This window comes from Aythya fuligula, chromosome 9 (assembly GCF_009819795.1).
Source record: "Aythya fuligula isolate bAytFul2 chromosome 9, bAytFul2.pri, whole genome shotgun sequence".
NCBI classification, from domain to species: Eukaryota; Metazoa; Chordata; class Aves; order Anseriformes; family Anatidae; genus Aythya; species Aythya fuligula.
The window spans coordinates 4,564,426-4,591,692 of NC_045567.1; the positions used below are offsets into that span (position 1 = coordinate 4,564,426).

At 37.6% G+C, this 27,267-nt stretch overlaps 1 protein-coding gene across 16 annotated transcripts in view; it reads left to right on the forward strand.

Moving 5' to 3' along the window:
- DOCK10 (dedicator of cytokinesis 10) overlaps positions 1-27,267 on the forward strand; it is a 149,523-nt gene that overhangs the window by 105,481 nt on the left and 16,775 nt on the right. For 12 of the 16 annotated variants that reach the window (XM_032192891.1, XM_032192897.1, XM_032192893.1 and 9 more), the window contains exons 25-47: positions 1,512-1,581; positions 4,643-4,756; positions 5,700-5,771; positions 6,407-6,553; positions 8,435-8,518; positions 11,202-11,298; positions 12,996-13,040; positions 13,437-13,612; positions 13,734-13,850; positions 14,842-14,953; positions 15,682-15,803; positions 15,889-16,003; positions 16,172-16,238; positions 16,561-16,608; positions 17,281-17,382; positions 19,571-19,695; positions 21,291-21,403; positions 22,087-22,224; positions 23,877-24,059; positions 24,797-24,907; positions 25,390-25,605; positions 26,325-26,382; positions 26,714-26,812. In XM_032192891.1, the coding sequence (XP_032048782.1) occupies positions 1,512-1,581; positions 4,643-4,756; positions 5,700-5,771; positions 6,407-6,553; positions 8,435-8,518; positions 11,202-11,298; positions 12,996-13,040; positions 13,437-13,612; positions 13,734-13,850; positions 14,842-14,953; positions 15,682-15,803; positions 15,889-16,003; positions 16,172-16,238; positions 16,561-16,608; positions 17,281-17,382; positions 19,571-19,695; positions 21,291-21,403; positions 22,087-22,224; positions 23,877-24,059; positions 24,797-24,907; positions 25,390-25,605; positions 26,325-26,382; positions 26,714-26,812 (2,531 nt within the window). The remainder of the gene's footprint in view (positions 1-1,511; positions 1,582-4,642; positions 4,757-5,699; positions 5,772-6,406; positions 6,554-8,434; positions 8,519-11,201; positions 11,299-12,995; positions 13,041-13,436; positions 13,613-13,733; positions 13,851-14,841; positions 14,954-15,681; positions 15,804-15,888; positions 16,004-16,171; positions 16,239-16,560; positions 16,609-17,280; positions 17,383-19,570; positions 19,696-21,290; positions 21,404-22,086; positions 22,225-23,876; positions 24,060-24,796; positions 24,908-25,389; positions 25,606-26,324; positions 26,383-26,713; positions 26,813-27,267) is intronic. The other 4 variants (XM_032192895.1, XM_032192896.1, XM_032192886.1 and 1 more) reach the window with 3 other exon arrangements.

The window sequence follows — 27,267 nt, forward strand, 5'->3', positions numbered from 1 at the left end:
ATTGACGTGTCCTATATATATACACAAATTGTATTTTGTTTTGAATAGCTTGGAGCAGCTTGTGTTGAACATATTAAAAACAACAACAGAATGAAAAGCTAGAATTGTTTATGTGTTGGGCAGAAAACATTATCCCTTTTATACTCCCTCATAATTACTTACTTGTCCAAGGCCCCGACACGGCATCATTTCTATCTTGTCTTTGCTAGGACTTATTTCAGTTTCAGATCAGAGTAAGGGCTGGCTGAAGGATCAGAATGGGCACAACTGATTTTGTCATAGCATTTGTGTGTTGCTGTAAGTTTTACTTATAATAACAAGAAATGAAATATAGGAAGTATATAAACTTAAAGGAAGTACAAACTTTTGAATCCAACAGTAAGAATTTGCAGAAAACTCTCAAATCAACAAACTACTAGAATTACTTGTATGTGGATCATAGTCTGGCATATACCTATTGGTGTATCTATGCATTAATAATCCATTTTAGTTATGCCATTATTATGAGTGCCCTTGAATTTGAGATACAGTCCACAGCTTTTGATATTTGAGAATCATGAACTGTTTCCTCCCCATTCTTTCAACATAAAAATAAGTCTATAAAACTGCAGTGTTTTCTATATTAAATATCTAAAACCTGAAGAAAAAAATGGTCTCAAAAATTGGAGGAGATGTTATGGTTAATTTGAAGATAACTTCTTTCTCAAATGTGTGCTTTCTAAAGCAAAATGGTATCAAACAAAAGATGGCCCAGGTACAAACGCAAGAGAAAACTTTGCTGAAACGCTTGATCTCAAGTGGTTCCATCTCTGCTGTTAACAGAAGCACAGGCATGAAAGTGGGTGTTGGCATGGCCTGGGCAATTTGCCTCCACATTGCTGATCACCAAGGGGATTTGCAGAAGCTCAGAGCACCTGCTGCTGAGGAACAAGCAGGTGCTGTGCTCAGCCTGTTCCTCTGGACTGGTTGGGTGCTCAGGCAAGGGCTGAGACCCCTGCTATATGCAAACAGTGCAGGAGAGAGGCACACTTGGGCTGGAGCCCAGGCTCCTGTGTGCCCTTGATTAACAGTGAAGGCATAAAGAAAACATCAAAGCCTCATAGAATCACCAAGATCTGAGAGAACCAGATAAGTAGCATTGCGAGTGGAGGAGGCTCTTGCTTCTCTGTTTCATCAGCATGGTTTATTTTTTTCTTACTCCCAATTTGAATAAGTCCTTACAAGCTTTAGTTAGTTAATAGATGCATTCTGTTGTAATGTCAGTACAGGTGTAATCATTAATACTGTGAGTATTTTACTAGATGAATGCATATATAGCAGCATGATCCATGCAAGTGGAGGGCCCAAGGAGTGACTGTTTTTGCCTAGTGGGACAGTTTCTGCATGCACTATTCATCATTTGGATCATATCCATCAGGGGCTGTTTTAAACGGGGAGTTGATAACAGAACAATGTGGTGCATTAGATGTCCTTTTCTCTGCTGTATGACTTTTTTCTTTTTAACCTTTCAGGGTTCTTACTAATATTGTTGCTAAGTGCCACGAAGAACAACTAGACAACTGCATCAATTCTTATGTGACGGTATGACTGCTGTTAAACTTAATTATTTTGTGTGGTTTTGTTTGTTTGTTTTCTTGTTTATTTTTAGTTGTACTTGTTTGTAGCTTTCTCTGTATTAGCATTGTGGCTTTCTGCCACTGGCAGGCCGGGTGACTCAGCAGTGAGGAAACTAACATAAGCCTTGGAAGAGACTGAGTGAATTTCAGTCCTCTGTCATAAGTTCCCTGTGCCACCATGGACAAACTATGCTGCCTCTCCTTGCCCTCGGCTGTGGGAGGAGCGGATGTCTTTTAGAAGACATGTAGGAGGGCCTTGTCTTCTGGAAACAAGGTGTGGTGCAAATGTGCTTCCAGCTGAGCTAAGAGTGTAGACTTAGTGTCAGTCTCTGTAAAATGGGGTTAAGCTAAGAGAACTTCCCACATTGCAGGGCTTATGTGTGTGTGTGCGGATAAATACCTGAAAGATCAGGAAACTTGAGCTAGATAGATACCTGTGAGAGATTGATTTAATGTAGTTTGACAGTTTGCAGCATTTCTTTTGACCATGAAGAGATCTACAGCTTTTAAATATCTGTCCAGCTGACAGATATTTATTTACAGGATTACCCTTACTACAGTTAAAAGTTATTCATGAGTAATAATTTTTATATATAACTTATTACAGGTGCTGTTCATGGTTTCAAATTGCTGTGTTTTTTAGGGAGGTACAAATTTTTAACCAACCTTTTGATTATTTTCTTAAGAAATGAATTTAGTTTCAAGATCCTGTGTCTTTGCAAATGCTATTGTACATAAATTCATTTCTCATCTGTGGAATTCAGATTTTTATAACTTTTTATAACTTTTTATAACTTTTTATGCACCCTGTTTACTCAGCTTTTTTCATCCGTCATTATTTTTGATGAAGGCATTATGTAGAATGTATATGTATCTTTGTTTTGGTTTGGGGGAAGCTGTAGTATTACTTTAAAAGCCAAAGTAGTGGCCTCTTTAAAGGTGACTTCTTTGTTATCTGCATCAATTTAAATATCCATTAAATTAGTATGAATAATGCTGTACACCAGTAAGTATCTAATCAAGAATATGTTTAGGTATCAGATTTAGAAGCTGAGAATTTTATGAAGAAGCATGTTTTTAAGTAAAAGGTTACATTAACTACTATTACTGACTGAAAAAAAAATAATAAATGAACTTAAAGTCAGTGTTACTTTTTTTCCTCTCAAGTGTTTTTTTCCTTATTTATTTATTTATTAATTGAGAGAGGAGACTGGAAAATTTGGTTCTGGCTTTATTAGAGGCTTTATTAGAGGAATCAGTAATGAGTAAATTATATCTTTGAGTCTCATGCTGATTACCTTATTTGTTTATATCAAATGACAGAATAAAGGAGAATTGCAGGTTATTAAGAGAATTGAGGTAGATATTGCTATCACTTTGTATCTTGCCTTGCTGTCATTTGGTGGTGATGGAACTAATGGAAATTGTCACAAAGTATTTATGAATGTGAAGTGTTGAGTGACAAATGTCTGTATGGGCTTCTAGCTATAGTGATGTGCTGATTCACTGTGAATGAAGTAGTTTTCATAACATAAATTTCATTTGTAGATTGTGACTAATATGTGACATGAGGTTTTTTAAATTAACTTCAGGAATAAAGCGAAAGCAAATAGTTTCCTGGCAAACTCTGAAACTTCAGCAAGTTATGGGTAATATAATGAAAGTATGATAGGAGTCAGGTTACTAAAAGAGAAAGATGTTTTTATTTCAGTGTTTACAACAGTTGGTTGATATCTCCAAGGTGTGGATATACTTTCACACTTCATGAAACTACATGTTTATAGGCTATGCATCTGAACACCTTAGTAGTCAAATTCTACTCTCAAGTACCCTAATTTAAACCCAGAGGAATTCTGCTGAAGTCCATCAGAACTGTTCTGGCTGCAAAGTAATAATGAATGTAACATTTAAAGATAGTTAGTTGAAGGGCTATTAACACCTCTGCTAATCAGGAACTTCTGAAATTTACATTAGACACCTATTGTGGCTAAAAGTATTTGAAATAGCAGGTGATTAATCAGCTCTACCAAAAGTCCATTTAGCTTGTTTTCCCATTTTCAGCAGCAGTCAAAAGCCAATAACTGTTAATCTCTTCTATTCGTCTGTAAGGAAATGAAGAATACCTACTCTAGAGATGCTGTTTTGAGAATAAGTAAATTCAGAATTGCGAGTCACTCAGATACAATAACAATGTGAAACTACACGTGACGTGGACACAGAAGTACCACATTGCACAGGGAGAACTTACTGCATCTGCTCCAGAAATAATGCTGAATATTAATAAGATATTTTCAAGTGTTAGTCCTTTCTTTTACATTCTTTCTATTTGTATTGAAAAGGTATTTATTCCCAACTGGTGCACTTGCAGTGCTCTTGCTTTTGGGAAGTCCTAATAGATTCCAGTACCAAATTATTAGTTTAATAAAATGTTGAATAAAACTCATACTATGTTTATGAGTTCTGGGCAAGTTGGTAGGTAAACTCCTATCTGGAGGGTCTGATTTATAAAAGGGGTGTAGTTTTCCCCTTCCATCAGTTCTAGCGGGTGCTTTACACCTTTCAGGATGAAGAGTTGCTACCAGCTCTAACTGTTGCCATTGGAAGAAAGGAGCAAGTGAAAGGTGGCCCTGACTAGGTGGGTGAAAAACCCTCCTTACTTCCTCTATTTGCCTTTTTTTTTTTTTTATCCACTCTGGTGAAATGGCTTGGAAGACAGTTTAGAGGCATCAGGTTCCTATGCCCTATTGGAAAGAAAAAAACACTGCAGCAACAATTTTAAGCAGAAATTCCTCTTGGTTCACATTAAGCTGAAATTAATAACAAGTTGTGTTTAAAACTCAAATTTTGTTGGGGAGTGATGTCGTGCCACTGTGAGGGGAATTAAACTTTGTGTGAATGTATTTTTCAGTCAAAATGTTTTGGAAAGTAAAGGTTGTCAGCTGTTCGAGGTGTGTCCTCTCCTACTAAGACTTTTTATGTTTGTTTTAATATACATTTTGATTATTATTTTTTCTTTTCTCCTTCAGTATGTGTTCAGGACCAAATCATTTGAGGAGAGAACTGTTCATGAGGAGCTGGCCAAGAATATGACTGGTCTTCTGAAGTTAAATGACCAAGTAACCGTGAAACAGGTTTTAAAGGTGAACAATACTGAATTAGCCCATTTGTAGTTTTCATACTGGTTTTCTGCATGGAAAGTCTTGTCACATCTCTTTCTCCCATTCTCTTTCCCTGTGTGAGCTTTGCACAAATAACAGCCTGCGCTGATTCAACAGAACAGATTTAAAAGACTTTCTAGAGCTTTTCAACATAACTAATTTCTCAGAGTGCCATGGTTTGCATAATAAAATTCCTCCTTTCTTCTACTGCTCAGTCAGGGTGGGGAACCTACTTACTACATAATATGACATTAGCAATTACTTTTAGGACATTTTGATTTATTTTTTGTTTTAAAAGTTGTTGCATAGAGAATATTAACGTGTAAGTAGGACATTTATATCTGATTTTAATTGCTGCCTTTGATGGGCAGTGACCAAAATGAGAAGGATTGAGGTTCCCTGAAGTTCCTCACATAAAACAGGTCTAAGAAGTTCATACATATGCAAGCTCCATCAGTGCTCCCAGAACCTACAGGTTCTGGTATAAAAGCTAGTCAGTGCTAGCTCAGGAGTGCTCAATGGCAAAGACGTGCTCAACTGTTCAGGTTCTTCACTGAGAGGGTGGTCGGGCACTGAACAGGCTTGTCAGGGCAGTGATCACAGTGCCCAGCCTGCTGGAGTTCAAAGAGAGCTCTCAGCAGCGCTCTCAGATACATGGCCTGGTTTTGGGGGTGGTCCTGAGAGGAGTCAGGGGTTGGACTCAATGGTCCTTGTGGGTCCCTTCCAGCACAGGACGTTCTGTGATTCTATCATGCAAAGTTACTCAAATATGTAGCACTTGGACTCTTCCATTTCTTTGTCATGTGGAGTTTACCCATGTGCGTTACTGAGAAATGCAGTCCGTCTCTGAAGAATGGAATTAGCCTCATGAAATATTTATAAAATAATCATATCTCCTAATGTCATTTTTTCTTCTTTTGAACAGCACTCATGGTTCTTCTTTGCAGTTACCTTAAAATCAATGGCACAGCACTTAGTTGATACAAACAAAATAAAAGTAAGTATATGTGTTGCTCTTAATGAGGTAATCAGGTTCCAAGGGAAAATATAAAATGCAGAATTATGTGAAATAAGTACCGTTGAAGTTTTCTTCTTGACTGGTCAAAAAAAAAACAAAAACAAAAAACAAAAAAAAAAAAAACAAGAAGCTATTACATATTTTAAAATATTGTTTTTACCTGCAAAAATATAACTCATACCTATTCCAGATTGTACAGAGCTGGTGGACCAAAAATACAGTTGTATCAGCTTTGTAAAGGATGGGTTAGAATGGAATGAGAATTCTGTAATTTCTGGTGGTTACCTGGCAGTGAGTAACTAGATAGCAAATGAGAGATCTAGAAACTTTGCTCTGCTTTGAGCAAACTTGTCATATCTGGCGATCGGTGTCACTTCCTGTCTGCCTCTTTTCTGCCTGGTTATCAAAGACTCTATGAGTATATTTGTGCTGGAATCTGTGGATAGCATTTCCCGCTTTCTAATGGACAAGATCGATGGAATTCTATAAGTACTGAAATATTATATGTCAAATGACCTGTGTTTTTATTGTCTTTGCTCTTGGCTTGAACTTGTTTTCAGATTTAATATGTAATAACATGCAATCAAGTGATTATCTATCCATTCACTGCTTAGGTTTCTCGAACTCAGAGGTTTCCAGAATCATTCCAAACTGAGCTGGATACCCTTGTGATGGTCTTGGCAGACCATGTTGTTTGGAAGCACAAAGATGCTCTTGAAGAAACCAGGAATGCAAACTACAGCACTGCCAAGTTCCTCAAGGTGAGATGTTCTGTCATTATACTTATTTGCCCATATTTAGTGCAAGAGTGAATCTATTCAGTCCAAACTGAAGGGAATAAAAACAATTCTGCATCAATGATGGCTCAATTTCCAAGTTTAGCATTGACCTGAAGTTCAGTTTTTCTATTCCTTTGGGTCTTTGACAATTCAGAAGCTTTTTCTAATTCTGTTTCAAAACAGTTCTCATTGATTTGTATCTATTTTCTAAAAGAGCCCAAGTTTGCAAACTCTACAAATTCTTCTGTTATATTCAAATTGGTAAGAAGCTTGGTAAGCTTCTTGTAGTTGCAGTTGTTATTTTTTCTTTAAATACTGCATCTCTGAATGAGTGTGGGTAGATTAATATTTCCTAATCATAACCACAGTAGGTGACTTTTACAAACCAGAATAAGTAAGTTTCAAGTATTGTGTGAAATACTGTAACTTACCTTTTAAGTGTGTCATGCCAGTTTATTTAATAGATATAAATAAATACATGTGCTTTGGAAAAGTCACAAATAGGGTTTGCTTTTTTTTTTTTCTTTTTGTTCTAATATTTCTCAATCATGTTTATTTTCCCAACATTGAATTAGCTGTAAAGCATAGGACAATTGGCATTCAGTAAGAGGCATTCCCAGCTACTTAACTAGAAATAAACCTTGGGGGTGGGGAAGGAACCACTTCCATTAGCATACAGAATGTTGTACACAGTGTACACTGAAACCTAGGCTCCTATCTTTTATGACAGATTGAAACATAGCATTAGGAGAGAGCTGTATTCCAGCAGCAGAATGGAGGTGCGGTTAGAACGAAAACAACCACAAACTGAAGATGGATTTTTCTACTTTGATATATAAATAAAATAAATGATAGAATTTAGAATGGATAGAAATTGATGTCCACTGCATTGATCTCTGTTGTTCCTTTCATGTGGAAGCCCGAATTGCTGTTGATAAACTGATGTTAAGCTGCATCTCTCCATACTGCTGTATCGTTTGGAAGGTGACGTTGGTTCGAAGCAGGAGCATAAATGGAGAAGCTGTTGCTGCAGTTTAGAATGTTATTTTTGTTGTTCATCTGAACTGGGAAGATAGTAATGTTGTGTTATGTGATAAGGCATATGGTTTTGTTTTAATTTCTCTGCAAATCTACTCTGACAGAAATAATTACATGGATTAGACATGATATGACTGCCCAGATTGGGGCTTGCAGGAGTCTTGTTTGAATACTATGTAGCAGAAGGCTTAGGGCTTTGCTAGCTTCACAGAGTTCAGAAGCACCAGTTGAGACGGGAAATTCAAGATTACCTTCCCTGTCTCATGGGCTGACTCTGCAAGGGAAAAATGTCAATAACTGTAGCACTAGGGGCCTCAAAAAACCTTTACACCTTGCTATTTAGCCTCATCAGTCAGAGACATAACATCCTCATCACATTCTTAATTTATTTCAGTATTTGCTCCCAGAGAGACAACATAGTTCACAAACAGTGAGTATTTTGTCTGGAATGATTCTTCAGGAGTCATTGCTCTGTCACTGAAGGGGATACTCAGGTCAGCTCCCATCACATACCACCTCTAGTTACTGAGTGTTGCAGTACGTGAATAACTTTTATTAGATAATCTTTCTTTTGGTGCACAGTACAGTGTAATAGTTATTTTAGACTGTAGACAGTGAAAATGAAAAGTATAATAGATTTGTTATTACAAGGCAGGGTGTGAAGAGCCAAATTCACCGCTTCCACAGTTTTCCTTGCCCTGCATGAGACTGACTTCACCTGCCCAAATGATGCAGGTTTATAGGTAATAGAAGGTAAACGGCTAAGTAAATGAGGCCAGGTACTGCTTTTTTTGCTATAAAATAATATTTTTCTCCCTTTCTTAGCGCTGCTTTACATTTATGGACCGTGGATTTGTGTTCAAGATGGTCAACAATTATATAAGTATGTTTGGAACAGGAGATAGCAAGGTATAGTTTTGATTTTTTTTGTTATTGTTTTTCCCTAAGCAATTCACTAACAAAATGTTTTTATATTAAGAGTATTTATAATCTATTCCATTGCTTTGCCATTCTCAGAACTCAAGTCAGTGGAAACACTTAACACTGTTAAAACCTTAATTTTGCAAAAGGTCCCCTGTAGACAGACTCTTGGTTAAACATGAAACTTCTATGACTGTTTCTGGGAAGTACTTTAGATGCACAAAAATCAACAGATGTGCAGTTAAGAACACTTCCCCTTTGCAGATGAATAAGACATTAACAAATGTTTTGCTTAAACCTTGGCTAAGTGGTAAGTATCATTAGTAATTACCACTCTGCGACTACTATTAACAAGAATAACATTTCACTTTTGTTATTGTTGTTTTTGAGCCATCTGTTCTCCTTTCTGAAAGTAAGTAGCTGTGTCCAAACACTTTCTCACTGAGCCCTGCAAAAGCAGGCTCTACAAGGACTCCTAAGAGTAAAACACGGAAATGGCTGAACAGTTCTTTGAATTTGAGATTTGATTCTTTGGAGAGTACACTTGTGGTTTGGACTACAAATATCAGCAACTGTTGGCAGTAATTTTCTTTTAGAGCAGTAAAAAACATCTGAACAACTTACCATTGTGTAAATTCAATTGAGAACGTATGTAATATCTCGGTTACTTTGAATGGTATACTTCTTACCTCATTGCTAATGCAAGAAAGCCAGGCAGCTCCAAATTAGCTTGCACTTGCCAGTAGGAAAATTCCCTGCAGCCCAAATTTCTTCAATAATATCTATAATAGTCAGTGATTTAGTTTGGACAATAAATTTCAAACTGCAAGAGGTCCCCAAATTATTCAGCTTGATTCCTTTACTCTTCTTCCACTCAATGAGTCTTTCTGGTCTTTATCCTACGCAGCTGGGTTTCTGAACTATCATGCCAGGGTGTACAAGACAATAAATAACAGAATGCATCTTTTCCAAAAAGCTTACAAAAATTTTGTCCATTAATCTTTTATAACTCTTTAGTGCTGATCTGGTATTTGTAGGTAATGAATGAGATTACTCCAGTCTATTTCACTTTTTAGTAAAACCAAACTTCATGTTGCACTCAGATATTTCAAGTAATCTCTGGAGCAGATGTAGAATGGAGTTTCTTGGTATTAGTGTTGTAACCTGGAGTCTATAATTCTGCAAACAACATTTTATGTATTCTGAAAATAGTTTCCACATTTCAAACTTCACTAAATACATTCAGCTTCAAAAACAGATGTTTATTTTAAAAAAGGACAATATAATGGCCAGTAGAAAAGCCTGAGATTAGTCAGTGTGCACATTAGAAATTAGCAGCTCCTTGGCAGTAAGTGCGTGCACATTGCCAGCCACCCAGCTTCACTTCAGAGCCATCTGCCAGGATGCATGAAGCAGAATCACTGCAGAGCTGAGACAGATGTGCCACTGGAACAGGCTTTGCAGCACTTAAAAACAATAGCCATAAAATAAAATGAGAGATTTCTGACCTCAAGGAAAGGCCGTTGTCTTGGATTGTTTCCATTTTCAATCAGACCCCTAAGTAAGAGTCGGTTGTTAAAATTTGCTGCAGGATTCATTTCTGTGTATCTTTGCTTCTTTAATGGGATTGTTTATTTATCAAAAAGATTATACCACAATCTGACCTCTCTTTTCAGGAAATTTAATGGCATGTATTGCTGTAGTTTATAGGTGTGTCAGTATATAACGTTGCAGTCTGAATTTAATTGTGAATGAATCATCATAGTTTCTATTCCACAGAAACATTCACAGTATTCCATATTTTGATAGGTAAGCATCATTTTGAGAAATATTTATTCAAAAGTTAAAATGTCTCATTGGAACTCAGTTCAGCATGGTGTTCCTTCAAAATATCACATTTCCTTAAAAATACATTTCGGCTGCTTCATTTCTTTAATAGCCATTAGACCATGCAATCAATGGACAACTGTATTCATGCTCAGGTACTACAGTGCAATAAAACATGTCGAGAAAAATTCCCTACCATTCTCTGCTCTCAGTAGATTGTAAAAAGCATGTTCCAGGTATCCTAGTCTGATGGTAGCAGCAGAAAAACTACAGTTTATCAGGGATTGACTGACTTAATATATTAACACATTACTACATAATACCAAAATCCCTAGAAACTGGAACTCACTGGCATCAATAGAGGAAGCTTCCACCAATATCAGTAAGTGTGGGATCAGGCCTGTGTGGCTAAAGCTTTGTTTTTGGTGGACAAAATAGAAAAGAAAAAAAAAAAAAAAAGAAATAATAATTATGATGGTCCTAAATTGCATGAACTGAGGAAGATACCTGACTATGATTTTATGTTACAGTATATACCATTAAAAGACCCAGGGTAGCTTTAAATTTGCCTTAATATGTTGCTTAAATCAGGCTTAGATTTATCAATACATCTTCAATGTAAAGTCATATTTGAGGAATACATTAAAAGCTTGTTGGTCTGTGACAAGTTCCTCTGATAACATAAGAAAACCAGATGTTATTCATGTAGCTTGGCATAGCCAGCCATAAAGTTTCACTCTTGGTGGGGAGTATGAATTTTAAGGTAGTGATAAATAGTGCAGTTCTGTCTTACTGTTTTCCCTCTTTTAATGTAAACTGAGCTGATGCCTGTTGTGATTTTCAGACTTTACATCAGTTCAAATTCGACTTTCTCCAAGAAGTCTGTCACCATGAACACTTTATCCCTCTGTGCCTGCCCATACGGTCTTCAAACATTCCTGGTAAGCTGTCGTGCTGAAAGGGTTTCTGCACAGCAAGGAATTATTGGGTGGTTCAGGTAACAACTCCGAAGTACTGTGTCTGTTTCTTCAGCCATGGAAGCCCGTAATATCTTGTCAGGTGTGGTACTTTACAGCCATGGTGAAGTGACATTATTTTTATCACACTAAATATACACAACCCCTGCCTGTCCAGCTGAGAGGTGACTCTTCCTCTGGAAGCTTGTGGTGAATGAACTGGATTGGTTGTGAACACGGAATTACTAAAGCCTTGGGAGATGATGAGCTAGGGAAAGGCTTAAACAGGTAGAGCAGGAAGGGAAAGACACTAAGGCTGAAGCGGTGGTAAGAGAATTGTGAAACTAGTAACTGGGTAGAGCTTTCTTGCTGCAGCTGTGAGTGACTTGTCCACAACGGCCCCTTCTTTGGGAGGAAGATCTGAGCTGGTCACACAGCAGGAGTTTGGAAACCTACATCTTCGTGGATGATAGGCTGTTGATACTTCTGCCTCCAAAGTATCTCTAGGATTGACAGGAGGGTCCCGTGCAATTGTGCCAACTTGGCAGAAAATGGCTGAGTAGTGCAATGTTTTACCTGGAGCAGTATGGCAAGAGAGACCCATTTCAGAATGCATTGCTGGTGCCTCCTGAGCTACTTCTCAAGGCCAGGAATAATGTGTATATCCTATGTTTTGCAGGGAAATATGAGCAGGTTTTGCCTATGCTCTACCAGAGGAGTGAATTCTCTGCCTATGCCCCAAGCCAAGTAGCAGCCACGTTTGCTCAGTGCTGGGCTTGTGCTGATGAGCCCTACTTCCCATGGCCACCCACCTTCTAGCTGAACAGTTTGCATGCACAACAGGTTTCCTTCCACCTGGAGAGCATGAGGCTTGCAGTGAGAGCAGGGTGTTTCCCTCTTCCTTTGCATGCCTCTGTTGTTTAGAACCTAACTTTGTGGCCAATGCTCACTACTAGGTGCTTTTCCTCTTCATTCAAAGACACGGGGATTTTAGCCCAGGGCACCAGTGACAGTTCTGACAGTTTTGTGGACTCTGTGAAGTTCACTTAGGATGTGGTCACTGAAGTTGCTGAGAGCAGAAGGTACCTTCCAGGAAAAGCAGTATGATCTTTCTGTGCAGCATTTCTCAAAGGATGGACCCTTGTCTCTTTTTTGCTTTAGTTTTTGCCACCTTAAAGAGTTCAGTTCTGCTGCTCACTGCTGCTATGAAGCTTTAGAAATTTTTGTTTTCCAAACAGCACATTTTGAAGAGTGGCAAGTTATTGGTTAACAATTAATTTTTAACCTGGTCAGACAACAAGTGTACAACTACCACTTGTTAAAGCACTGTGAAGTTTATTACTTTTTGCCATTGTGGAGAAAAAATGTCTCTAGAATAGTTTGATGAATAAAATGATTTGCCATTTCATACTGTTTTTAGTGGGATTTAAAAACTGAAACTCATCACAGTAATTTCTTATGAATAATGAATTAGAACTGTCTATTCATCTTCCATTCTATATGAAACAGTTGTCCAAAGTTTTAAATAAAAAGCTACTGGCACAGCCCAGGGGAAACTGTTTCATTCGAATAGCAGTCAAATAATTCAAAAGGATATAAAGTAAATAATTTATGCACTTATGTTTTGCTGTGTTTTTTAATGATTTTTACCTGTTATTGTTTTATATTTATGATAAATGAAGACCCTGTGACACCTTCAGAATCAACCCAGGACTATCGAACATCAGGTATGAGCAAAATGGCTGCATAAGAATTAAGTAGAATTGTGCATTAAGAACTACAATATGTATTACAACTATTGCTACTAAACTGGGACAAATACAGGTGAACATTAATCACCATTTGTTAGTCTGGATCTGTGTGGTTTAGAACTCTTCTAGATAGAATATGGAAACAACTGTTTTTACCCTGTGCCTTCAAGAAGTGACTAAGTGTGCAAAGCATTTGAGATTCTAATATTGGTATACGCATATAAATTGGAGGAGTGGGATGGACAGTTCAGGAAATCAAGATTTAACAGTGGATTAAATAAATCAAAGTTACTGACATTTTTGAAAATGGGAGGAGAATTTTTTTTATATAACATACATTAATTTAGACATTCTTGTCCTTTCTGTTCCAAGATATTCCAGAGTACACATTGACCAATGAATTTTGCCGTAAACATTTCTTAATTGGAGTACTGCTGCGGGAGGTTGGTTTTGCCTTGCAAGAAGACCAGGATATTAGGCACCTGGCTTTGGCTGTGCTTAAAAACTTAATGGCAAAGCATTCATTTGATGATCGATACGCAGAGCCGGTAAAGAAGCTGTTTGTTTATTCTTTTTCATACAGTGGCTATAAAATATGTGAAACATCCTTAGCCAACCAGTGTACGTTAATTAATTTATTTAGGTTTATTTATATCACTTATTTTTTAGGCAAAACAAGCACAAATAGCAAACCTGTACATGCCACTCTATGGAATGCTTTTGGACAATATGCCAAGGATTTACATGAAGGATATGTTCCTTTTCAATATCAACACTTCAAATCAGGTAATTCTTGTGAGTTTTCAGAACACTGAAAGGATCAAACTGAGGTCTGACCCTAAGGTCTGAGAAAAGCAATCTGGCGGGAAGAAGTCCAAATGTGCCCTGGTCAGAAATTAGATGGCAAAATATAGTTCTAAAAATGCTGATTTGTTTGCACCCAAAATGTTTAATTTGAAAGGTTTTGATTTACCCAACACGTGCAGAGCCCTGGGAGTCTGTACTGGCAGGACCCTGAGTCTGGGACAGTTCCAGGGCTGGAAGCTCCAAATTAGAGGCTCATAACCCCAGGCAGTTTGTGTGTCTGCGCTAGTGCCATGGGCTGTGGGCTTACCCTCTGGCAGGTCCCTGGGCAGATCTCTGAGAGACATTGCTGTAGAGAAAATCTCTCATCACTCACAGATTTTTTTTCAGGGTTATGTCATGGATCCACAAGCAGTTTCTTTAGTACAGGAAGAGGGACCATGAGCAACAGTACGAAGTAGAGAGAATGCATACAAGTAGCTGAAGGAGGGAAGGGGTACAGAATACCTTTAGATTCTGACACAAAAAACATTTGTATAAACTGTGCATGTGGAGGAGGAGCAGATTTGCTTATTTCTTAAAAGACTAGATGTGTTCTAATCAGACCTGATCTAAAAACTAGAAATAATTTCTGCAGGGGTGTTGTGTTCTTTCAGTAAATCAGTCTATTTAATCTGATAATCGCTAACAGCATTTAATGCTCCTATCCTAATGTTATGCTAATTTTTAAGAAGCAAACACAGACTTGGTATGTTCTTTTTAACTCCAGTGATGAGTGTTTCACATTGAGGCTAACTTGGGCATATTACAGTAAGCCCTGATTTATTTTTTTAAAGCTGCCATGTATCAACAGCTGAAAGTAGGTTTTCTAGCTCAGTGTCTAAGAAAAATCATCATTGCATATGTGCTGTCATTGTAAAAGTAAACAGTGATAACATTTAGCAGAGTTTATTCTGTTTATTTCAAAATACAGGGATCTAGGGATGATTTGAGTACAGCTGGAGGATTTCAGAGCCAGACGGCTATGAAACATGCAAATTCCGTGGACACTTCCTTTTCCAAAGATGTTTTGAACTCCATAGCAGGTATAAATGACAGACTGATCACGTACACAGGTAGATTTCTGTGTATCTCAATGCATTGTGCTTTCTGCTTAGTATTCATGGATGATATCATTAACCCATTTTATATGATATTCAGGGAAACATGGTATGCGATGTTTCTCTTCTCTTTGGGTGTTTTTGGATTGATTTTATTTGTCTTGTGAAGCTGCTCTTCTTCCACTGCTTCACTTACTCTCCTGCTTTGGAATGATGCCAGTAGTTAGGCTCCCCAAGATCCCTGTACCTGAGTTCATTCTTGCAGTCTGCCTGGGTTAATAGTCCCAAGGTTTCTCCCGAAATTGTTCTTGAAGCCATTCTTAGTTTTCCCAGGCTTAAAACTAAGTGCTCTTAATTTTCCCAGGCTTAAAGGAAGGGTAGAAACACAACTTTTGTTTACTTCTTCCACATTCCATTTCAAAATTCAGGGAAGTCCACAGGCATCTTTCCACTGATTTTCATGGCTTTGGGTCAGGCCTTATGGGACACAACAGGGTATATTAATGCCATGAATGATGGCAAACTCGGTCATTTTACTTCAACTTGTTGAATGTTTTTTATACTAAACATACCCATCAATAGCTTTGGCATTGGAAGTTCAAAGCACTGGTATCAATCCAGCACAACACATTTTAAGTTCTCCATTTTTCTTGTTAGTTTTTGTATCCATAAATGTTTTAGTTTAGCATGTTTGCTATGACTTTCATTTACAGCCTTTTCATCAATAGCTATCTCTGCAGCAAACCATGCTGACTCCAGAGCTTCCTTAGCAAGTCTTGAATCTAACCCAAGTACCAATGAAAAAAACAGTGAGAGAACTGACACGTGTGAAAAGGTACATGTGCAAATGTTGAAAATGATTCCTAGATTTAGATAGTTATTACTATACTCAACAAGGCCCTTCACTGTCAATTCAACAGATCATGAGACCTTTGTCTTTGATTGGATCAACCCTTCGTTTTGACAAGTTGGATCAAGCTGAAACTAGAAGCCTTCTTATGTGTTTCCTTCACATAATGAAAACCATTTCAGAAGGTAAGAAAATGTACATTACCTAGTTTACATTGTTTTGAAATATTGTGAATGGAATGCTGAATCCAAACCAAAGTTAAAATAGAATAATTATCAGTGTATTTTACAGGCTTTGGGTCAAGTTTAATTCCCTCTAACAGATACACAATACATTTTAATATCTTCCTTTAGATGCACTGATTTCATACTGGTTGCGAGCACCATTCTCAGAAATAACAGACTTTTTCAGCATTTTAGAGTAAGTTCACTTTGTGATTCATTGATTTCATGTTAAACGATGATGTTCTAAACTGGCTACTGCAAATAATTTCTCTTTGTCCACCTTGTGGCATAGGGTGATAGTTTTTTTATGTTGGATTATTTTTCCATTATCTTCCAAATTTGTAACAAGATATTATTAATGAAACCAATATCCTTCAATATGTTGGCCATTTCCATGAACAAGGGCCTTAATGCTTTGGGTTTTCCTCCCAGAAGAGATATTCATAGTAGCATGTCATAGTATTTTATGTATTTAGGGAATCATTAATAGATGTAAAATGTGCTGTTTTATCTTTCAGGGTTTGTCTTCAAAATTTCAGGTATCTAGGAAAACGCAATATTGTAAGGTAATTCTTTAGTTATAGTCTATGTTGTAATATTTAAATATCATTGCACTATATTAGACTATGTTACAGTATTTAAATATTACTGTCTGTGTTAGACCTAAATATTTATCTTTGTTTTCTTCTGAAAACATTGGTCTGACATACTGAAACTGATGTATGCTACTTTTTTTCTTTAATGCAGTCTTATCATGATGTTCTAGACATGAAAGTGCATTCCTGGTGTAAAAGATGAATTGTTTGTGAGGATAACCACTGTTGCATTTGTAACCCATAGTACTGGACCATTCCTTGATTTTATTTCAGCATATATCAAATAAAGGAACTTGAACACTGTATTTTTGTTCTATATAATGGAGCAAATGGTTTTAATGGGAATTGATAAATGTTCCACAGCAATCAAAAAAAAAAAAATCTGTGCACTTGCTGAAAAGGCATGAGATCATTTTCCAGCTGTGTAGTGTTAAAGGCACACTTTGTCTGAGTCAGTGTTTCATTTTTAATTTAATGCTAGTACTGAAAACTTATAGTCTGTCATACAGTGAAAAAATGAAAGGTCACCAGATAAACCAGTTAATGCTGTCGCAGGTTTTGTCAGGCCGTATTAGTTCTTTAGACGCGTGACAAAATCAATGTCATGTTCCTAACAGATTAACAGTTATTTTCTTTTAACAGGAAAATTGCTGCTGCTTTTAAGTTTGTTCAGGCCACCCAGAATAATGGCACCCTGAAAGGTTCAAACTCCTCTGGCCAGACATCAGGTCTGCTCTCGCAATGGTAATGACACATCCTATTATTAACTGCTATGAAATCACAGCCTTTGTTGTCATCCTGCAGCCATCCTACCCTGTTACAGTGTTAATTGTAGAGGAGTTAACACAGCCTGTATCTCCTTTCAGAGCCCCCGAAGCTGTAAACCATAAAAGACTTGAGCCCCTTCAACTTCAGTTGGACTTACAAGCTTTAAAATATGATGTTTAGAAGAATACTTAGTTACTGTCAATATATTGTCAAGTATTGCCAGAAACGTTAGCTGTTGTTTTCAGCTCAGATGTCTATCTGAAACATAAGTCGCGTTTCTCCCAAAACTAAATGAAGTCATATGTTTACATTCTTACTGCTTTAGGGATGAATTTCTATGGCTGAGGTCACAGTATCAGGGTTTACTTTTCTCCTGATAACCCGGGGTGACAGAGTGGGAACTATCTAGCAACACAATGTCAAAGGAGTAGGTGTGCTTGAGCCCTGTCTTTTTACTTCCATTTGGCTATGTGTAAAATAGTCCTGTACTGCTGCCTCCGTGTTGCCAGTTCCAGAATTGTTCTTTTATTTCTTTCATTTTCCTCTTTCTAGTCTAGAGATTGCAAGATTTAATCATTCTCATGGATGGCATGGTAATAAACTGCAAGTGCAGCAAAGCTTTAATAATCTTTTTGACCCTTTTATGGAATAGTGTGAACTTTTTCATAGTTAATAATGTAAAACTCAAGAGAGTAGGTGAACTTTTGACTCCGTGCAGCTTGTGGTTGTTTCAAAGAGCATGCTGAGACAGTTCCCCTTCCTCATATGTTTGGATCGTTGACTTTCCTCATTTATGTGTAGCTCAAGTTTGCACGCTATAATAAGCATGTACCTTGGAGTGGAACAGTTAGTACACAGGAGGGAAAGAGGATGCCTTCCCTGCCATACTTCTTTCTTTGTTCCTGCATCGTGCAGTTTTCAAGAAAAAGCACTGATATCATTATCCCATCCGGACCTGGCAAGCAGCCTGTAGGAGACTGTTGTTTTGTTGCACATTTGCAGATGAATCAGCATGGTGGCAATCCAGAAACTGAAGTCATATTTCTGATGTTTCCAAGGCCTTCACAATTTACCCCCTCACAGATTTGTTGTCTGCATGGTTATTTGGCCTGCTGTAATACAGAACGTTCTTTGATGATGCGTTATAAGATGAACTATGGCTGGTGATCAGCTCTACACTTAGGTATTTGCATTTGCTGAATGCCAGTGTGTCAACATCTTCAGAAAGAATCACACCTTCCCTACCAAAAGGGGTGTGGGGGAGAGAACAAAACAGTAACCTCAGTATCAAAATTCCACATGTTCCCAATCCACTAGTTCGCTAGTGTAGCAACCCAAATCTTTCCACTAACTCATAATGGAAGACTATGTCACATCGATTGGCAAATGTCTGGACATCAATTTCATACCTGAGATGGGAGCTTTCTTTTTAAATGTAAAATCTAATTATTATTTTTTGTAAGAATAAACAACAAATACAAGAGGTTTTAGTTGGGTGCAGGAAGCAATTCGTTTCAAAAACATTTTAAAATTAAATGTAACTTCTTAAAAGCACATAAAAATAAATAAATAAAAGTATTTTAATATTTAAATAAGCGACTTGAATTATGAGTGATGTTGAGTCTTGCCGAATTCTGCAGTGGTTACAAATTCAAAATACTTTTTGCAAATTATGATAAGTTTCTCATGATAAATGAAATACTTCATACTGTTTGTCAGCATCAAAAGGTTAAAAGAACACACACATACAAACATCTGCACACACAGTTTTTACTGTCACTGCCAGTCTCATTATTTTTCCCCCTCATAAATGCTGCCAGCTGTATTAATTCTTTCACAAGTAGGGTGTATTTCTCCTGTGTTCTTTTTTAACTGAACTAGCCTCAATTTCTCTTCACCCAAAAGCAGTTTGCAAAGCATCAGCCAGCTATTTAAGCTGATGTTGTGTTTTTTCCAGTGCTCGGTAAGTTTCATCTCCTGTGATTTCAAGAAATCACAGCACATCTGTTTTGTCCACATTGTTTCTCTGAAAAAAATTGCATCACTTTGTTTTACTTAACCTTTGAGAAGTACTGCAGAAAGCTCTAACTGACATGGGAAAATTCTTTATAGGCATGGTAGTTTATTCTTTGTGTCTGTTTTTAATTGTACCTTTGAATTTCAGGATGCATTCTACTTCTAGTCATGATGGCCACAAACATCACAGATCTCAGACATTACCAATAATCCGTGGCAAAAATGCACTTTCTAACCCGAAACTCTTGCAGATGATAGACAGCAGCACTGCAAGTAAGTACTGAAAAATGTATTTAATTCCCACTTGAATTCTGTGGGGTTTAGATCAGGCTCTATACAATTAAATCAGTTTTCATGACTGTCACTGAAAGATAGCCAGAAGAGAAGTATAGAGCTGCTGACTTTACTCTTTTTTCAGGACAGTAAGAAATCTGAGCTTAAAAATTTGGTCAAAATTCATATAAAAACCAGAATGAATTACAATAACCTGATGTATTTAAAAAGCTTTAATGGCAAGTAATCTTGCCCTTCCCAACCCTAGCATCTCTTTTGTCTGTGGTTATATACCTTGTACAATCAGATGTACGCTGGCTGAAATATTACATTTATATTAAGCAATAAAAGTGACCTTTTCATGACACAAAGTCATTTTCCCTTTGGACTGTTTCAGAACTCGGTAGTTTTTAGCAACCTTTAATAAGATAGTCTGTACTCTGAAATAAAGGGTACAATCACATAGTTGAAAGTTTGTGGTCCTTTTAGGGAATTGTAAGGAAGTAAATCTCAGTAGCTGATATGATTTATACTCACCATGTTGCAGTGCAAATGAAGCACTATACCCATCATCCCTATGAAACAACTTGGTAGAGCTATTGCAAATTGGGTTTAATTTGTAGCAAAAATTAGTGTACTGGAATTTACATGATGTCAAGGTTTGCAGACAAGGTCTTCTGTGATGCTTTTATCTACAAGTCTTATATTATTATTGTCTGTAGATAATGATACCTGTAATATTGTTGTCTCTCTACCATATAAAAATCTCTAATGCTTAAATGGCAGTTTTCCACTGTATCTAAAAATGAAAGACAGATGCTCTGCTCTTGCCCCATATGCTCAGGGACACTACCAGAGAGTCAAGAAAGCCAAATTTATGTAGGGTGATGATGTCCTTCATTAGATCATCCTGTCTGTCCATGTAGAGTGGACAAGCTTTCAAGGAGACTAGTGCCTCCAGCAACATTATTGTTAATGACTCTTTAATAAAAAGAGAAAATGATCCCAAGTTACCTTTGAAAAGTTGATAAGCTGAAAGTTCCTAACAGAGAAACACTATGAAACTCTCCTGAGTTTATCCAGAGATATTCTATGTGTCTTTGTCTTTGCCTTCTGAGGAAGCATTATACCCATAAATGACTAATCAGAATAACATCTGCAACCACAACCCAATTCACCAGTCTGACCCTTGCCCATTCTGGAAGATTCAGTATATTTTTAGAGGTGTCATCCTAAGACACACAAGCATTGGTATTCTGGCTGACAAAATGTGGCCAGTATGTTTTTGTGGTACCTAAGAGTTTCCACTAGAGGCTGAAATTATGATATCAAAGCCATCTTATCCCACTTTCCAATTAGGTTCCTTTCATCCTTTGAGGCCCAACAGAACCAATGAAAGAATATGCTCTGAGAAAAGTAGAGTCAAATACACTAACTACCCCTCCCAGGAGCACTTTTCTTCAAATACCCTTTCATTTAATGTACAGTTAGGACACTATCTCTACTGCACGGAGATTGGATGACCTGATTGCAAAATTACCTTATCTTTAATGATACTCAAAAGACTACTTGTAACATTGTTTCATATGTTGTAGGCAGCTCCAATGAAACGGATATTGTACAGTTTGTAGACACAGAGGCAAACATTGCCACAGAAGTTTCCCTCACAATTCTTGACCTGTTGTGTCTTTACACTCTGAACCACCAGGTATGTTTTGCTGCTGCATTTTCTGTTTGAAATGGTGCCATGTGAGATATGTGGTGGAGGGAGGGCTTAGGGGATCAGGCACACAGAAAACTCAAAGTGCTTGGGACAGTAAGATAGGGAAATAAGATATCAGTCCTGTGTGGAGGTATTTCATGAAGTAATTTCATCATATCCAAATTGAATAGGAAAACGTGGAAGAAAAGCATCCTACATATCCAGGTGAATATATAGCCCTGCTGTGCATTATAGGGTTGCACGACTACTGCTGTCACCTCTTCTTAATCATGTTCATACTTCTTCAAGTTGGCAGCTAGATGCTCTCTCTCTTTAAAAACTGTTCTGTTAATGTCAGCCCTGATGAAATGCTAAAGGTCTCACAACTACAAAAGAGCAGACAGCTCCTTTTAGATTTAGTGGGTAGCTTTGGCACCCCTTACTCTTAAATCTGGTGAATACCATCAACGAGTTAGCAGTACAGGCGCGAGCAAGTGTTACCCTTAGAAAACTGCAAGTAAAAAGAGGCTGCAGCAAGCTGGGACTGACTGCCTCATCCCCAGAGATTACAGGGCAGTTGCTGATAAAAGCATCTCCCTAGGAACACTTTGATGCAAAGTCCAGTAGCTCATCTTCTGTTTATTCGCTTTAATAACCAGCATGTCCTGTCTTGTTTGTGGACTTTTCAGAGGCAGCTCCAGCAATCTGATTGCCAGAACGCATTGATGAAGAAAGTCTTTGACACACACATGCTCTTTTTGCAAATCAACCAGTCAGCAGCAGCTCTCAAGCATGTCTTTGCTGCCCTACGGCTGTTTGTAGGCAAGGTAACTATGGTTTTATTCTGTTAGTCTAATCTATTAACATGTTACAGCAAGTGCAACTCGAGGACAGTTGGGTACTTTGACAGAATTCTCACCTTAACACTCTTAATGCTCATTCCTAAATATCTTCTTATTTGTTGCTGATTTAAAAAAAAATATAGATCTGTTTTTGGAAAAATAAAATATTAGAGCTCTTCATGAAAGCAAAACTTGTAAAATAAATCAATAAATGAAAGCCAACTGTGTGGTGTCTAGCTGTGTCATGGCCCTCCTGCCTTTTGTTTTTTTCACCTGTGGAAGAAAGCTTGAAACACTAGAGGTCCGTGGTCCTTATGGCAGATACCTGAGTTGCAGAACCCAGTGGTGAATGGTTGCAGCCATCCCCAGAGGAGCTAGCAGGAGAGTACTCTGTACACTTTACCAAAAGGTCACCTCAAATAGTTCATTTTTACAAATATGTAATTTTCATCATCAAAGAGATATTTTGGACAAAACATACTCATCAAACTGCTTATTTGCTTGCATCATACATATATAAATAGTCATGGGCAATTAGATGCCTTGTGCCTAGCACAAAGGCTGCCAAATTTCCAAGTTGTAGACTTAAATGATATCTTCTTAAAAATAACCAGAACATATCACACAGGTAACAATTGCAATGGGGAAGTGAGAATTAGCAATGTTGGCCTGGTCTCTCAGATGCTTCTATGAAGCACAACAGTGTTGATAAGTTTAAACCATGTGGTCTCCTTCTCTGACAGCTGTTATCACAGGGGAAAAGAGGAGGAAATCATGCTTCTCCCAGTAACATAGCCTGGGGGCATGGGGGAAATACAAAGTAAACCAGCCACAGACAGCTTTAAATTACATACCAGACAGTCAAGATTGGAGGAAGTATATGCAACAGGGAGGATGAATACATATCTAGGATTGCCCTTTTCATTCATCCTCTAGCTCTCAGGATTAAATTCTCCTGTCATAGTTCTCTGGAAGCAGAGATTGTTTTGTTTTGTTTTTCCCTGTGGCAGGACTGGGAGATCTTCCACCACTCATTGGTTCTTCCTCTATTGTATTCACCCTGTTGATATGGTTTATAGAGCCATCCTTCATTCTCTGCTGTCTCCTGCTGTTCAGACTCTTGACTGCTGAAGTTCGCTGACTGCTGCTCAGAGTATTTTCTTTCTCCTGAGTAGCTTTTATCGTAGTGCAGACCAAACCCCACCACACATCCCCCAGCCTTTTCCTGTTTAGCTCTTCTGCATTCTTCACAGATAGGCTGCTCTGCTTTTATTCTTGCTGTGTACCAGCTGCTGTCTGGACTTCCTGGAGGTCAGTTTGATTGATGCATTGCATATGGTGTTTGTATGAAAACATGTGTGCAGATTTTACTTGATCTTACTTTGTGCATGGGATTATGTTTAGCCGGTGGTTAATTTCTTCACTAAACCCCAGTGTAAATGAGCATATGCAAGACAGTTGTTTTTTACTTAAAATGTGACAGAAAAGCACTGTTGACTCAAAATAACTGTAATATGCTCATTATATATATATTAATATATAAATTATATATATATATTAATATATAATGCTATTATATTAATACATAATATATAATATTACTGAGAGTACATATCCACACTTTTTTTTCCCAATAGTTCCCATCAGCATTCTTCCAAGGACAAGCAGATCTCTGTGGTTCCCTCTGCTATGAAATCTTGAAGTGTTGTAACCATAGGTCACGTTCAACTCAGACAGAGGCATCTGCTCTTCTTTATTTTTTCATGAGAAAGAACTTTGAATTTAATAAGCAGAAATCAATAGTCAGATCGCATCTACAGGTGAGTGAAGTGTAAAATCATCAGTATTTACCTGATGTACACTGTTTTGTTGTTTTTACTATTATTATTTCGCATCATAGCAAAACAGTTCATTTGAACAGATCAGCCAGTTCTCTGTGGCAGTTTGATTTTTCTGCCAAGTCTGAAGACATTGAGCTGGATCCTCTGCTGTTCTTGGACAGTTCGACTCTGTTCCAAGGAGAGACAGCAGCTGTGAACCTAGCCACACAGCCAAGTAAATCGGATATGTAGCTATTCTTGATTCATATGCATTGCTTACAGCAGTAGCACTGTAGCTGAAGTAGCAAACCAGAGTCTGATAGGAACAGAAACATGAAGCCCAGTAACAATGCACTTATATTGCAAAATTTGAGAAATTACAGACATTGGAGATTACTTGCAATCCTTGCATCCAGGGAGTGTAGTGATAGGACAAGGGGAAGTGGTATTAAACTAAAAGAGGGTAGACTTAGATTAGATATAAGGAAGAAATTCATCTCTGTGGAGGTAGTGAGGCACTGGAACAGGTTGCCCGGAGAAGTTGTGGATGTCCCATCCCTGGAAGTGTTCAAGGCCAGGCTGGAGGTATAAAATTGCATCTCTGCTAGCCTGATACATCAAGTTACATTACTGGGATTAAAAACTATTTTGAAACTTTGATTTTCTTTGCTAATTGCACCCTGTTCCTTTTTTTTTTTTTTTTTTTTTTTTTTCTTTTTTACTCTCTACTTGTACAGCTCATCAAAGCAGTGAGTCAGCTGATAGCAGATGCAGGGATTGGTGGATCCAGGTTTCAACATTCACTTGCAATTATAAATAATTTTGCTAATGGAGACAAGCAGATGAAAGTAAGAAATATTTTTTTATTAATCACTACCTCTTTCAAAAGGTCAGCAATGTCACAGGAGCAAGTGTTTCTATTAATAAAATTGCTGACTTTTATTAGACACTGACTTATGCATCCATAGCATGCCTTTTTGAGGCAACCAGACAGTCATGAACATGTTTATGACTCAGAAACGTAATAATTTACAATTAAATTCTAAAGATTTTTAAGATAACCATGCATTGTGGCTGATGAAACACTATTGCAATTAACAATGTTTAGTCTACAAACTGTCATTTTTACCTGTTCAGTAAATGTGTAGCAAAAACACATACAGCAGTGTAAAATGTGTATAATACTGTTGAACTGTAAATCCTTTTCAAAACCAACTGAACTTGGGGGAGGGGGTGAAGATCCTCCACAAGCAGAACATGAGCTCATTCAGGGGTGCTGCATGTGGTTCTCTGGATGGTCGTAGTGATGTATTGCTTATCTTTCCCAAAGAACGTTAATTTCCCAGCAGAGGTGAAGGATCTGACCAAACGCATCAGAACAGTTTTGATGGCTACAGCTCAGATGAAGGAACATGAGAAAGACCCTGAGATGCTTGTGGATCTGCAGTACAGCCTAGCAAACTCATATGCCAGCACACCTGAATTGCGTAGGACCTGGCTTGAAAGCATGGCCAAGATTCACGCAAGAAATGGAGATTTATCAGAGGTAACAAATGCATTTATCACTAGGCTGAGATATTTTGATAAAAAGGGCTGTGGAAGACAGATAACAGCAATGATTTAAGAGATATACAGTGTCTATCCTATACTTGAACTTAAAGTCAGGTTTGAACTGTGCCTAGAGATGTGATGTGATTATTATTCCAGTTTGCCTAACTGTAACAGTGCCTGATATGTGCTTGACCAAGACTTAGAAATGTCTGAGAGGGAAGCTGTGGTCAGTATTGCATTAGCATCTCAACTGCTTAACCCTAACAGGCGTAGTAGCTGTAGTGTAGGCGAGGTTATAAACAGTGCTTAATTTACATACAGGGTATTTTGTCTTTTTTTCCCCCCATACAGCATAGAAGAGGAGTTTGCCCTATGCCATGTCCCTTTCATCAAAAGCTAAATGGGTGACGGGAAGCTCCAGCGCATAGCCCAGCAATCTTATTTACAAAGTGATGTGTTAGGTTGTTCTCTTGAGCAAAATTCCTGATGTCCTCATTTAACTCTTAGTCTGTGCTTTTATCTGAGACATCCAGTGAAATTAATTAGGAGAGGTTTCATCATTTAATACCTTATTTTCACAAATTGTTATGTTAGTTTTCTTTCCTTTTCTGCAGTATGACTTGACAGTGATTCAAATATGTGCTCTTTATCACGTACATGCTAAGTCATATAGTCTGCTTTAATGTATATATGTATTTTGGTCTCTCGTTGCAGGCTGCTATGTGCTATATCCATATCGCTGCTCTCATTGCAGAGTACCTAAAAAGAAAGGGTAAGATCAACATATTCAAAACTAACCATGTATCTATAAATGATATTGTTGAAAATAATTTTTGGTTGTCCTTCTTTCCTTACTTATAAAAAGAAGTATTCTTAAAGCTACTTGAATTCTACCCAAAGATCTTATTTTTAAAATACATCATAAATACTAGTCTTAGCAGTAGAACAGTGACTGTGTGTGTTTTGTGTAAAGAGGGTTAATTAAATGTTTATTAAGCTAGTGCTAAAAGGGAATGCTTCACTTGTTAATGTGTCATTATTAAATATGCATGTATTAACACATACCAGTAGCAGTGTACTAATACCATCTTACGCTATCATAGGTTACTGGAAAATGGAAAAGATTTGTACCTCACGTATGCTCCTGGAGGATGGTCAAGTCTGTGATAGTAATGTGTTACTAACAACTCACACTGGAGGAAGTGAGTGCTCTAACCGTGCCTGTTTATGGGTCAGATAACATGGCTAGGGAATCCAATTACCGTTCTTCAATTGATCTGGAAAAATACCTACCAAAGTGAGAATACTTATAGTGCATGTTGATGGCTGTAATAGCAAGCAAGTAATATCAGAAACATTGTGTGTTACTTTCCTGATGCTCTTTGGCTGGTTTGATGCCTCTGGTTAAAGGTTCTTTCAGGGACAGAGCACTCTGCTCTTCATTGTGAACAGAAATCCCTCTCAGGTCAATTGGTGTTTAGCACACAAATCCACATTCAATTCCCTTGACTGTCCAAAGCTGGGGGACAAGGGCAGAATTAATATCAGGTTATCCATATGTAACTTAGTATAAAGGGGTTTTTAATCTGTGATGCTTATTAGAGAAATAAAGTGCAGGCTTATGTTTTTGAAATGCTTCCATGCCAATGGTTATTTA